Below are 12,326 nucleotides of genomic sequence, written 5' to 3'. Positions count from 1 at the left end.
GCATACGCAAGCGCAAAAAAGTCTTCCGTTCAAACGCATTCAATTCATTAACGTGTCCGTTCACACTAGACCGCTGGAAATCCTGGAAACGATGTAGTACATATGTCAGGCCTGTAAGTGGCGCTGCTGCCGCCACAAAATACACCAAAAGCAGCGAAGAAGACCCCGGATCATGGTTGCCATGGTCGCCCTTCTGTTTATTCTCCGCGGTGGACGACGTGTTCTCCTGCTGTATCTCTCAGGTAGTCCACCAGCAGATGAAAAACACCCACCTCTCCGCCTCTTCCAAGGAACGAGGGAACCGTGCGGCAGAGTTTCCGTAAAAAAAATGTTCCGCCGGTCAACATGTCCGTTAAAGTTTAAATCTTCCGTACAAAATTAGAAAAGTGCCGGTCAGAGGTCTTCTTTGTTATCTATTGAGCTTTAAAACAAATTGATAACGACTCTGTTCTCTGTATAATCATATTTAATAAACGGTGCCTCCCTCTCTTTTCCTCCCCCTCTTCTGACAGCCCAGCAGCAGCAGGAGACGTGGGGAGAGGGAGGCGGGCTATTTCATCGTTATCAGAAAATGATCATATAGGGCTTACACACGGAGCCGTTGGACCCCCAGAGCGTTGCGTATGCCGGTCTACCCACCTTGGACCCCCCCACAGAGCGGAGTAAGGCAACGAAATTTAAAATAATAAGCAGCATTTTACGGCGCGCTATGCATGGGGCCGCCTTGGGGGGTTTCCCAACATGTCGTTTCAGTAAATGAAAGGGTGTTTCATGTTGTCGTTGCTGTGAACCTTCTTAATACCTTGGAAAATGCCGTTTAATACTTTTTAATACTTTTTAATAGCCTTAATTTTCGCTAAATTGATTTATCAACTTTTAATACTTTTTAAGACCCCGCGGACACCCTGTAATAGGAGCGCGAGTGTTACATAGTGATGTCACATCTTAGATTATTAGGTTTACCGTCGTCTTTGTCCTCAGGGAGCTGCAGCAGGAAGTTGAGGATGTTGATGAGCGAAGTCAGCTGATCACTGACATCAAACTGACAGCACAGAGAAATCCAGAACTCCACGTCATTCTCCAGAGCGGCCTTCTACACAAACACACACACACACACAGTTACATCCCGGCTCGTGGGAAAGTAACATATGACCGGTTGTTTTTGGTAAAATAGGAAGTTGTTTTAATGAAAGCTGCACTAATTTGGCAACAAACAGCCACAATCAAAACAAAAGGCCACAAAGGCACCGGTTTAAATAACAAATACAAGGAACTAAAGTAGACTCTTTAAATAAGAGCTTTCACAAGTTAATACCAGAATGTACTGAGAGTACCGAGAGACCACACATACACGACTTTAACTTGCACTCACATCTGCATACTTAGTTAAATATATTTAACATGTTCATTCAAATGCTCAACGTTTTACTGTGATATCTTGTTTCAATAGTTACTTTATCAATTTAAAAAACATTTTTTATTATTATTTACCTTTTGTATTGTATTTTTATTTTTACCTTGTGTGTATCCTGTTTTTGTTTTTTTAACTCTGACCCTGTTGCTGATAGAAACGCCTGAATTTCCCCACAGGGATAAATAAAGTTCCATCTTATCTTATAATACAAGAGAAAAAGTCATTGATTGAAATGTAAACATGGCTAAAAGGAATCATGTTATTGTAGAGGAACTACGTCTCCCAGAATGCCGTGCTTTTACCTTCCCGCTGACTGCAGTTGAGGAAGAGGCGTGGAGCTTGAAGAGGAGCAGCATGAGGATCCAGAGGAAGGGGGCGGGGCTTAGCGTCTGCACCAGCTGATGGAGAACGGGCAGCCTTCGATGCTCGGGGACGTGAGGGAGAGCGTCCACAAACACGTGCACTATCCTCGTCACCACGGCAACCAGGGAGGGGGAGGAGCCTCCCTCAGAGAGCTGGTGGGCCTGGAAGATATATAAATATATTTTAAAGAAAGAGAAAAATTAATTATTTATATTTTTAAATAATCAAAACCACTTCTAAAAAAAAAAGAGAGAATATTTATTATCATTACAATTTTATTTATAAGAATCATTTATATAACCATATAATACAAAAATAATCATATGAGGTCTTAATCTTCCCTACATGTACAGGTGGGTATTTTTAAACATGATTTACTGTAACAAAACCTCTTTTCCGACCCGTACGAGTATTATTTATTTATTTATTTTATTTATATATTATATTATTATTATTATTATTATTATAAAGTACTGGTGTTATTATTTACTCATGATTTACTTTCATATTTGTAATATTCCCCACCTGTATGAGTGCAGGGATGACCATGGTCAGCGTCTGCTCGATGACTCTGAAGCTGTAGGCGTCGTCCAGCCGCAGGATGTTAGCCCCCATGAAGGTGAAGATGGGCATGATGTTGTGCAGCACCTTCTCCTGCAGGGGAAATACACAATATCTTAGATTCATTCATTGTTTAGAGACACTACACATCATCACACATCATCATGATCCTGAAAAATACATCAAGTAAAACATATACAAAAATAAATGACATTTTAATGTTATTTTAAAACCATTATTGTGATGTTTCCATCGAGCTACGAGGCTTTTATTTTGAAGAGTAAAACGAGTGTTGTTTTTAACTCAATTAGACGACGTTTTCCTTTGGTAAGATTAAATTATGCATCAACATTAGCCTCCTTTAGCTTAGCGAGGGTGACATGAAGTCACGTGACCGTGATGTAGTTCCTTTATAGCCTAACATTAGCCTCCTTTAGCTTAGCGAGGGTGACGTGAAGTCATGTGATAAAATCTACATGAAGTATGCAGCCCTATAGAGGATACGATACGATAATACTTTATTTGTCAGATCAAGTCTGAAATTTGACTTGCGTCACAGCAGCTCCATGTCCAACATCAACAGACAAGTATCCAGACACAATACATGAAACACAAACAACAAACATTGAACATAACAGCACAATCAGTGAGAGAAAACATGCTCAAAGAGCCTTCAGCGTGCATCTGATCTGGGATCAGCTCTGTGTTTACTGTGAGGATTGACTGATGCACAAAGGAGTGCTTCAGTCTGACCTTATTNGTGCTCCACATGTACCAGTCATTGTTAACCAATCAGAAGTGGCCCATGATAGTAGGTGATAGAGAGATTGATCCAATCACCTGCCAAGTATTTTTATTTCAAAAATACTTGGCAGGTGATTGGATCAATCTCTCTATCACCTACTATCATGGGCCACTTCTGATTGGTTAACAATGACTGGTACATGTGGAGCACAGCACTTCTGATTGGTGTGGATGACTGACACACAAGAAGAGCACAAAAACAAACAAATCGCAGGCTTTGTGATTTGATAATTGCATCATTTCAAATTTCGATTTCAAATATATTAATCGCTCATTCCTAGGGTGCAGCAGTCTGTAAAATGGCGTCTTCTTTTTTGGTGATTTGAACTTTCTCTATCACGACTGCTGGTACAGAACCCAGGAAGCATTTTATGCAAATTATGATTTTAGGGAAAACTTTCTGCAAAAGTTAATGATACATTTTCCCATTGGTTCATCTTATGTAACTTAGTGAATCCTGCAAACCGCTTGTTAATGTATCGTTGGCTTTCATCAGGACCTTCATGTTATGCTGACGTCCATGGAAAGTTAATTCTATACTCTGGGTTTGTTATTCTGGCTGCTCAGCTGTCTGGTTGTTAATGTGCTTTTTGTTCCACTAGGAGGAGCAGCTGAGATCAGCTGCAGTAGAGACGGCTGCGAAAGAGAGAGAGGCTGCTGCTAAAAAGGCTGCTGAAGCACAGGTAAACCTGCAAGAGGACATTAAGCTGTAGTGCAGATAAGAAGCAACACATACATAAATATCCTCAGTTAACTATTTCAACATTTCTTTATTAGTATCTAATGGTAGATTTGTTGTGCAGACAGGTGATTCAGAATTTAAGAGTTTACATCACCGTCATTTTTAGATTTTATCACATCAAAACAAACGCATTAAGACAAGCATCATATTTACATTTCAAGGACTAATGAGGAGCTAAATGTACTTTTTCTCTCTCTCCTCTGTATAGAAGGCTGCTGCTAGCTTGAATGTGACTGTGGATATTGAGGTAAGAATGTTGACATCAAATCAGAAAATCTGTTTTAAAATCTCCCGATAAACATGGAAAGTCTAAAACCTCTCAGGGAAAGCTGTAAGCTGTGTAAGATATACATTTACCACTTTCTTCTTGCTCCCTGCAGCGCTCTGTATTGAACACTCCTGGAGGAAAAGGTGCTGGCTTAAATGTGACCGTGGATTTGGAGGTACATATAAATAATAATAATTGTGTTTCTACATAATGGAAATCATTTCTAATCAGAGCAAAGTCTTATAAAGTGTGTTTTTTAACCCTCTGCAGAAATCCCCACAATCATACTCCCTCACTCCAAAGGGGCGAAACAAACCGACCATGTCCAAAACTGCAGAGGATTATGGGATGGACCAAAACAGTGACGACTCAACGGATGATGAGTCTGCGCCCAGGAAACCTATCCCATCATGGGCAGAAGGTAGGCATGATGTAAAAATAATTATGAGCCAATAGTCAATTGTAATCTTTTGACCTATTCCTAAATTCGGTTATCATTATTAATATAACTGAATGTTTACCAGACCTATTTATGTATTCCCAATGTCACAGTGTGATGTGGGTCTCAAGTTCTGTTGTCTTAAACGTTGTATTTAAATCGTTTCCCCTCCCAGGTCACATGCTGCAGCAGATCATTGTGAAACAGTACTTCAACCCTCCTAATTTTGAAAACTATTTGGGAATAATTGAAGCACCAAAACTGGAAGCCATCTTTAACAAGAAAAAGCCTCGCTATTTTAAACGCACCAGCTCTGCTGTGTGGCACTCTCCTCCACATGGAAGGAAGTAATGTCTGTACACTGACACCCTTCAACTTGGACTTGAACATTGCTGTGTATTATAAATGTGATGTGAATGTTGAAAGGGTGGCCAAGTACAAGCTTTAATTTGTATAATCTGTACTGACTGTAAATGATGGATTTTTATGTTTGGGATTTATTAAAAATGTAATCCAGGTTTCAGCTTTTGATTGTATTTGATAATGTTTCTGTATTGTTGCTCAGTGCTAAAATACCTGTGTTCAGGTAACTGTTCTATATTTACCAGGTGCCAAAAATAAATGTGTTTTTATTATGCGTCTTTAACCCTTCTCTTGCGTTAGGTCATACCCCCCCCTTCCCATGCCGCTGTGTTTTTCACAGTGATACCTCTGGAACCCCTTATCCAATTTTGATGGTTGACATCTCATTTGAACAGTAAAAGCAAGTAGAATCAAGGGATGACAGACAGAATGACACCAGGGGTGAATGTCATATTATTTTTGGCAGTATATCAAAGATAGTGCTTATTTTACATTACTGTATATTATAAAAATGCTTGCCATTTAGGCTGTGTTTACTGGAGATGGAAATGCTTTAGTTAGTGTTGTAGCTGAGATGCTTCCCGTTCCAATGATGTATGGGATGTATTGATTTGATACAAGCAAGCCAGTATTTCATGTCATGGTCCGGACCCACCGGTGGGCCCATCAAGTTCAGCATTCACTGTGATGAATATAAAATAAGACACTGATACTGTTTTCTTCAACGAACATTTATTGAAAGAGAAATATAACAGAGCGTGTGTGTGTGGGTGTTCAAGCACATGGTTGGCAATGCAAAATGGTGGAATGTCACCTCAGGCTCCTCTCCCTCAGCAGCTTCTATATCAGGGGCCTCTATATCAGGGACCTCTCCCTCAGGGGCCTCTTCCTAGTCTGATGTAGGCTCATAGTCTGGATCGCTGTTGTCTTCCATTTCTGAGACATCTTCCTCTATCTCCTCTTCATCTGGTTCAAAAAATATGTCCAGAGCCTCTCGTACAGAAAATTGCCTAATCGGTCGCCTGCTCATTGTGTCAGTCAAATGTGAGCAAGGCACAAATATAACTGCTTGAGAGCCAGTAAGGGAGGCGCATTTAGCGCGAGAAAGTGAGAGGCTTGTGTTTCTCAAGGGGCACATAGCTAGCACCTGTGAGAAGGTATGATACATTGTATCATCCAGCGCGAGAAAGGGAGAGGTTCCCGTAACGTGTGTGTCTGTATATAGATGTTTTCCATCTGTAGGATGAACATAATACACTCATACCCATTCATTTCCTATGGCGGTCAAATCTGACCGAAAACATCAATGGTGTTTCACTGTTGAATAAATCACTCAAAATCCAATGCAAGTGGTGATCAAGTGTATATGTTCAGAGGCCTAGTGTGGAGGATAACATAAGGTATTGAGGCAATTGGATGAAAAACACAACATTTATGATTAAAATAAGTCATTCGGTCCCTTTTGACCCGAAACGCAAGAGAAGGGTTAAATAATTTTTAACACACTTGTGTGGTTAAAGTTCGTTTTGAAAAGCGACGTCTTCATCACATTTAAATCCTACTAGGATTTTTGACTAGCTTTAGCTGCAAACCATGACAGCGAGCAGCATATACTTTTTAAGTTTAACATCTGATGGGGTTATGGCATACTTGCCAACCTTGAGACCTCAGAAATCGGGAGCATTTCAAAACCACCGCACGATGGGGAGCTAGTGGATCGGCGGAGCTGTATTAGATTAACATGTTTATTGTAGTTAAATAGTTCATTTAAATGTAGCAGTTTCAATGTGCACATGTCTTATTAATAACATGACCCATCCCTTTAACTGCCATCATCTGAGGAGCCACCGCCCCACGTTATGACGGCAGTGCGTGGGTAACTTAACGTCAGACAGTCTTAAAACTTCTGTCTACAAATTGAACTGCTTCAGAACCTGCGACGAGTGTGAAACGTCCGAGATCTACAAACCAGGTACGTTTTTAGCAGGCATGTAAATTGTCAGCTGTCTGTCGGAGTGTCTGAGATTGAGATGATGGAGATCTAGCTAGCAATGCCTAGCAACGGTAACCATGGATCTATGGTAGAGTAATTTGTAGTTAGCATAGCTCGTTAGCCACCTTGTGTAACAGAGTAACTAACGCTGCTAACTCCATCAATAATTAACATTTTAATAGCTTTTTGCGCTTTGTTGCCAATGGTGTCACACTTAAAAGTACATTATATCAGTTTCCCAGCATGCCATTAAGTTATTGTGAGATGAAGGTCAGTGGGGTGTGGATCAATATCAATGCAGGGGTTGATGCAATCAAATCAGCACAATCCACAGACCTGGAAAGGGCACTTTATTCATTTAGTCATAATAGTTCCACTAAACTGGTGAGGTGCATTAAATTGGAAAGGTGTTGTATGTAAACAATTCTTAATATTAAAATGTAAATTATTTTTGAAATCATATGTGCCTCAATTGAGGGCATAACATGAAACAGTCAAATGCTGTTAAAATGTGTAAGTGGATATTAGATTTGCATCATTCACAATTCAAAACTAATGGTAATCCATCGAGTGGATAGTCGAATGTTATTATTCTCTACCCATGTGCCAGTGAACAATAAAGATAATTCTGCACCCTGCGTCCATTGTGGGTGTCAAGACAGACTTTTCAAGGTCATCTCAACACTTGGACAAATTAATCCATCATTTTACTTATAAAATCCTTTCATTTAGCAGGAGTCGCAGTGACACAAACAATTAAACATTTAATAAAATAATAATGTATCGTGATGTCTGCAGTGATATTAGATGGTGTGGTTTTATGTCTTATCCTGTATTACTTGTATAATGTGTTTATAACATACTGAATCACATTTCTCCTTTATTTATTGTTGTGATTTATGCAGAAATGAGTTCACAAATCCGACAAAACTTCCACCAGGACTGTGAGGCTGCCATTAACAGGCAAATAAACCTGGAGCTATATGCCTCCTATGTTTATCTCTCCATGGTAAGAAATGCACTAAAATCAATTCAATGTGCATCTTTTCTGTTCAAAGCTCACTGCTCACTGTTGTTGGTGTCCCATTAAGCTCAAAAATATAAAATATTTTTTGTCTTCTTTTTTTTTTGTCTTGTAGGCATACTATTTTGATAGGGATGATAAATCCCTTCCAAATTTTGTAAAGTTTTTCCACACACAGTCCAAAGAGGAGCGTGAGCATGCTGAGAAGCTGATGAGTCTGCAGAACCAGCGTGGAGGCAACATTTTTCTGCAGGACATTAGGGTGTGTACTACTGATACAAAGTCCTGTTTTTGATGAAGATTTGCAATTCATTGTTTTTCCATTATTGCATTTTGGTGATACGTTTTAGTTTGGTACTTGGACCCTAACTGACAATTTAGTATATAATTATTAATATATCTGTTGGGTATTTTTGTAAAATTATGCCAGTGTTGAATTGCTGAATTTCTTATGTGCATCTCAGAAACCTGATAGGGATGAGTGGGGGAGTAGCCTGGAGGCTCTGGATTGTTCCTTGCAGCTGGAAAAAAATGTAAACCAATCCCTGCTGGACCTGCAGAAACTGGCAGCTGAACACAATGATCCTCATGTAAGCAGCAGAAAAATTAACTGCTGTTTTAGCCGGTGCTTGAATGTCTGACTTTACAGGCATTCATCTAGAAATTCCTTTTAAAACTTGTAACCTCATATGCTCTCCAGCTTAGAGATTTGGTGTACTTTAAAACTGAACAATTAAAGGTAGGGTAGGTAAGTTTGAGAAACCGGCTCGAGATACACTTTTTGTTATATTCCATGGAATGCTCTTAACATCACGATAGCAATGAATATCTTAAGTGCTTTCATCTGTGGAAGCCGTAGTTCTGTAAAAAGCACGACCAATCATTTTAGCCGGTGTGCCTTGGCAGTCTGGATGGCCTACCTGCCTGTCAGCCTTCCATCTGTGCACAAACTTATCTCGTGCCCTCATTGGTCATGTGCGCGTTCGTGTGTGTTGGAGGAGGGGCCCTGTAAGGAAGTGGCAGATTTTTTCCGGCTGTGTATTTTCAAATTCTAGCGCACTCGAGCTGGTTTCTCCAAAATTACCTACCCCACCTTTAACTTATGTACATTACTTTTGGCATGTTAAGTAATATGATTGTCCTGTAACATGTGGTTAACGGACTGTATTTATACTGCGTTTTATCCAAACATTACAACACCTCAAAGCTCTTTACATGTACAAGTCATCCTTCACCCATTCACATCCCATTCATACAGAGCAATGTGTGCAAGGAAGCTAACATTCACACACATTCACCCACTGTTGGCCATGCCATCTGGAGGAACTCATTGACATGTTATTTATTTATTTGACCTTTATTTACCCAGGAAAGTCTCATTGAGATAAAAATCTATAATATCACATCATATCAGGAACATCATCTTAAAAATCCTCTACAGACGGTTATCTACTTCTCGGTCACTAAGAAGCCCTGTTTGGTCTGACCTGTTGACTGTAGGGCCGGGATCGAACCCACAACTCTCCGATTGAGAGAAGGCCACACTACCTCACAGTCACATGTGTGTGTTCATGCAACACAATAGCGTTGTCAAAAATATCAAAATTGAATATTTGTTATATCTTTTGAATAAGTGGTTGAAATTCCATCACCCATGAATTTCCATTATCATTGCAATATTTGTTTATCCTCACAAGGTCTCAAGATTTCTACTGTCGCCACCAAGGTCAATGGAGTTGTGTTGATGTGCTCAAGCGCTTTGAGCACCAGGAAAAGCGCTATATAAATAACATGTATTATTTAAAAAAATAACATTAACCATAGAGTAAGTGATAAAAACATGTTGTAACTAGAAGGAGAAGAAGAAGAAAAACCTCCCTATCTTACAATAATAATCATTTGGGATTCAGACAATCCAGAATATAGCAGATTCTTCGTTAGCCCGTGCCACCACGTTTTAAACAAACAAACATTACCTCCTTGGGCGAAGGTAATGATAATATAATTGACATTCTTGTTCATCGTGGTATTTCTTTCTTTCCTTAAGGTATACGTTTTGAATACTACCTCCACCACTAAGCGATACCAGACTATTGATCCTCTTGTGTTTTCTTTTCTCCACTTCTAGTCGGATCACCCCCCTCCTCCTTCACTCTGCCTAAAGCCAACACTCTCAGTACTTCAATCCCCCCCAACTCCTACTACCCAGGTAAACACGCAGTATTTCCTCTGATAATCCTGTATGTCAACAGAGAAGTGTTCGCTATAGAAGGTGTTCAATTCAGTCATCATGAAACCTAGGCTGTCAGGATAAATTAACAAGAGACAATATTGCCAAATAAGTGTTAATTAGTTTTATGTTCCCGGTAAGAGCCTTTTTTTATGTAAATTGCATACTAATAAAGTAATGTGTGGTGTGAATGCATTTAGGTGTTTTAATAAATTAGGAAACAATTTCACAAATGAGAAGGTAGATAAATTGACTTTGGATGGGTTTTACACTCTGCTACATCTCCAGTTATAACCAAAAGTGTTTTTAGTTCATTTTGCATTTAGCTGTTCAATCATGACTTTAATTTCTCCAGAAAGAAAGCCAATCATAATTGTGTGTCTTGTGTAATCAGATCACAGCTCATTGATCAGATGGAGCAGAGGGCAGCTAGATTTATAATCAACTAAACTTGGTGTTTAGCTGGAAAATATGATAAGTTTCTTGTTATGGCTGCTTGGCAGGAAACCAACAAACTGTCTTGTTTTTGTTTTTCTTGGCTTTTATTCACTGCCACTCTCTTTCCTCCTCCAACTTCTGCACTTGTTATGGGGGTATGAGCAGATCCCTTTGTGCCAACTGCTATCTTAGGTGAGACACATTTCCTTTTCTCATTGCTGTTGATTATTTATTCTTATTTACCTTGAAGAAAATAACAATGCATTACATTTATAAGATCGCTGTTTTGAAGACTTATCTACAGATTATTGTTTTTCCCACTTATGGTTTTGGTTGGCTCTTTTTTTTACTAGAGATGGCTTCCTCACCTTCATACCTGCCTGCTGCTTCTCCCTCTCCTCCCTTCATCCCCACAATCCTCCTCCTCCATCCTCCCCTCCGTCCCTCTCCCCCCCCCCCCCGCCTCCCCGTCAAAGAGGGGCTTCTCCTGGGCTGAGGCTGGCTTCCACTCCATCCCATCCGCATTGCGTGTCGTGCGTGTGATGTCACTACCGTGTTTGGACCTCTCATATGCATGGACAGACCATATGTGACTGGATGTGGGGGATGTTTATGGGGGGTGGGGGGGGGGGGTTGGCTTGAAGGGGTGGGGGATAGTTGGACTATTTGCCCAGCCGGGCCAAGGCGTACAGTGTGCTGAAGCCCTAGCAAGCTGCCACTGAGAACAACAAACAGAAAGTAAACGAGTGAAGGGACACAGAAAAACACTCTCTCTTGCCCCCTTTCCTTCTTATCACTACAAAATGAAATCCAGGATTTGCGTTCATGCTGGAACATATAAAGTCTTGCATTATGCTGTGCTGCCCTCCCTTCCTTGTTCCGGCCCTCCGTCACGTCCCTTCTCCCCTTCCCCTCTCTCCCCACTACGCATGAACTCCCCTCCTCCTCTCCAAAACATACAACTTTTCTATTATTCTTTTTAATGTTGCTTCCCTCCTGCCTTTGTGCTATGCTAGTGGACCTACTTTGTTTTGGGTTTTCTTGGTTTTTGCCACGTTCTCGTTCGCGTGTTAAAATAGAATTACAAAAAAGCATTTGTTCTTCTGTTAACTTTATTACCCGGCCTTTGTTGAATTACGCACTTAGTTAGTCTTTCTAAGTTTTAGTTGTCTAGTTGTCTTATAACGAGTCAGATGCTTTTTTTTTATTAACAGCGGAGCACGAAATGTAGTACTAAGTGGGGCGACTAGAAACTGTAATTAATGAATATACATAAGCCAAGCAGATTGCTATAAGCAACTTCCGCTTCAACACAAGCACCATAATCTGCAGTTACAAGTACAATCAATACTTATTAGTTGTAAGGTGTTTATTTTTCCTCTTTCTCAGAACAAGTTTTGCAATCAATGCAGGGCATTTTCATTCATCGCCGATGTGACAGCTTGCTTACGTTATTTCCAAATTGTTAATTGATAGCATGATAATCTAATTAACATGATAATTACCGCAGTCCAGATAAGAAGGTTACATTGCTTTCAATTAGTGATCAGTCAGCACCATCAGATTGTCCATCAAGTTGAGGTTATGATCAAAACCATTAGTAACATGGTAATTGTTTTTTGTATTTATTGCACCACCAAAAAAAAGCATATATATTATCAGGTCGTCGCAGTACATCGTGGCATAA

The 12,326-nt window shown here is 39.9% G+C and overlaps 2 protein-coding genes and 1 long non-coding RNA gene across 3 annotated transcripts in view; 2 read left to right on the top strand and 1 right to left on the bottom strand.

The window, feature by feature from the left end:
- Positions 1–963: 963 nt before the first annotated feature.
- Positions 964–2,438, bottom strand: LOC104945768 (HEAT repeat-containing protein 1-like; the record flags this gene model as incomplete). The annotated part of the gene is made up of 3 exons (XM_010771485.1): positions 2,303–2,438; positions 1,717–1,938; positions 964–1,093 (listed from the first exon to the last, which is right to left on the bottom strand). Coding segments are annotated over exons 1-3 (460 nt in total), but the record flags the coding sequence as incomplete, so codon positions are not given.
- Positions 2,439–3,720: 1,282 nt separating this feature from the next.
- Positions 3,721–5,228, top strand: LOC104945750 (uncharacterized). The gene is made up of 5 exons (XR_798370.1): positions 3,721–3,825; positions 4,093–4,131; positions 4,265–4,327; positions 4,423–4,573; positions 4,767–5,228. It is a non-coding gene; the product is annotated as an uncharacterized lncRNA (long non-coding RNA).
- A 1,567-nt stretch (positions 5,229–6,795) lies between these two features.
- Positions 6,796–12,326, top strand: part of LOC104945766 (ferritin, heavy subunit) — a 19,479-nt gene continuing 13,948 nt past the window's right edge. Inside the window, exons 1-5 of the mRNA XM_010771484.1 lie at positions 6,796–6,926; positions 7,853–7,956; positions 8,087–8,233; positions 8,436–8,561; positions 9,708–9,711. Of these exons, the coding sequence (XP_010769786.1) occupies positions 7,855–7,956; positions 8,087–8,233; positions 8,436–8,561; positions 9,708–9,711 (379 nt within the window). The 5' untranslated portion in view covers positions 6,796–6,926; positions 7,853–7,854. The remainder of the gene's footprint in view (positions 6,927–7,852; positions 7,957–8,086; positions 8,234–8,435; positions 8,562–9,707; positions 9,712–12,326) is intronic.

This window comes from Notothenia coriiceps, unplaced genomic scaffold, assembly GCF_000735185.1.
Source record: "Notothenia coriiceps isolate Sejong01 unplaced genomic scaffold, NC01 NC01_scaffold00009998, whole genome shotgun sequence".
Lineage (NCBI taxonomy): Eukaryota > Metazoa > Chordata > Actinopteri > Perciformes > Nototheniidae > Notothenia > Notothenia coriiceps.
This window is presented reverse-complemented; position numbering and strand designations above follow the sequence as displayed.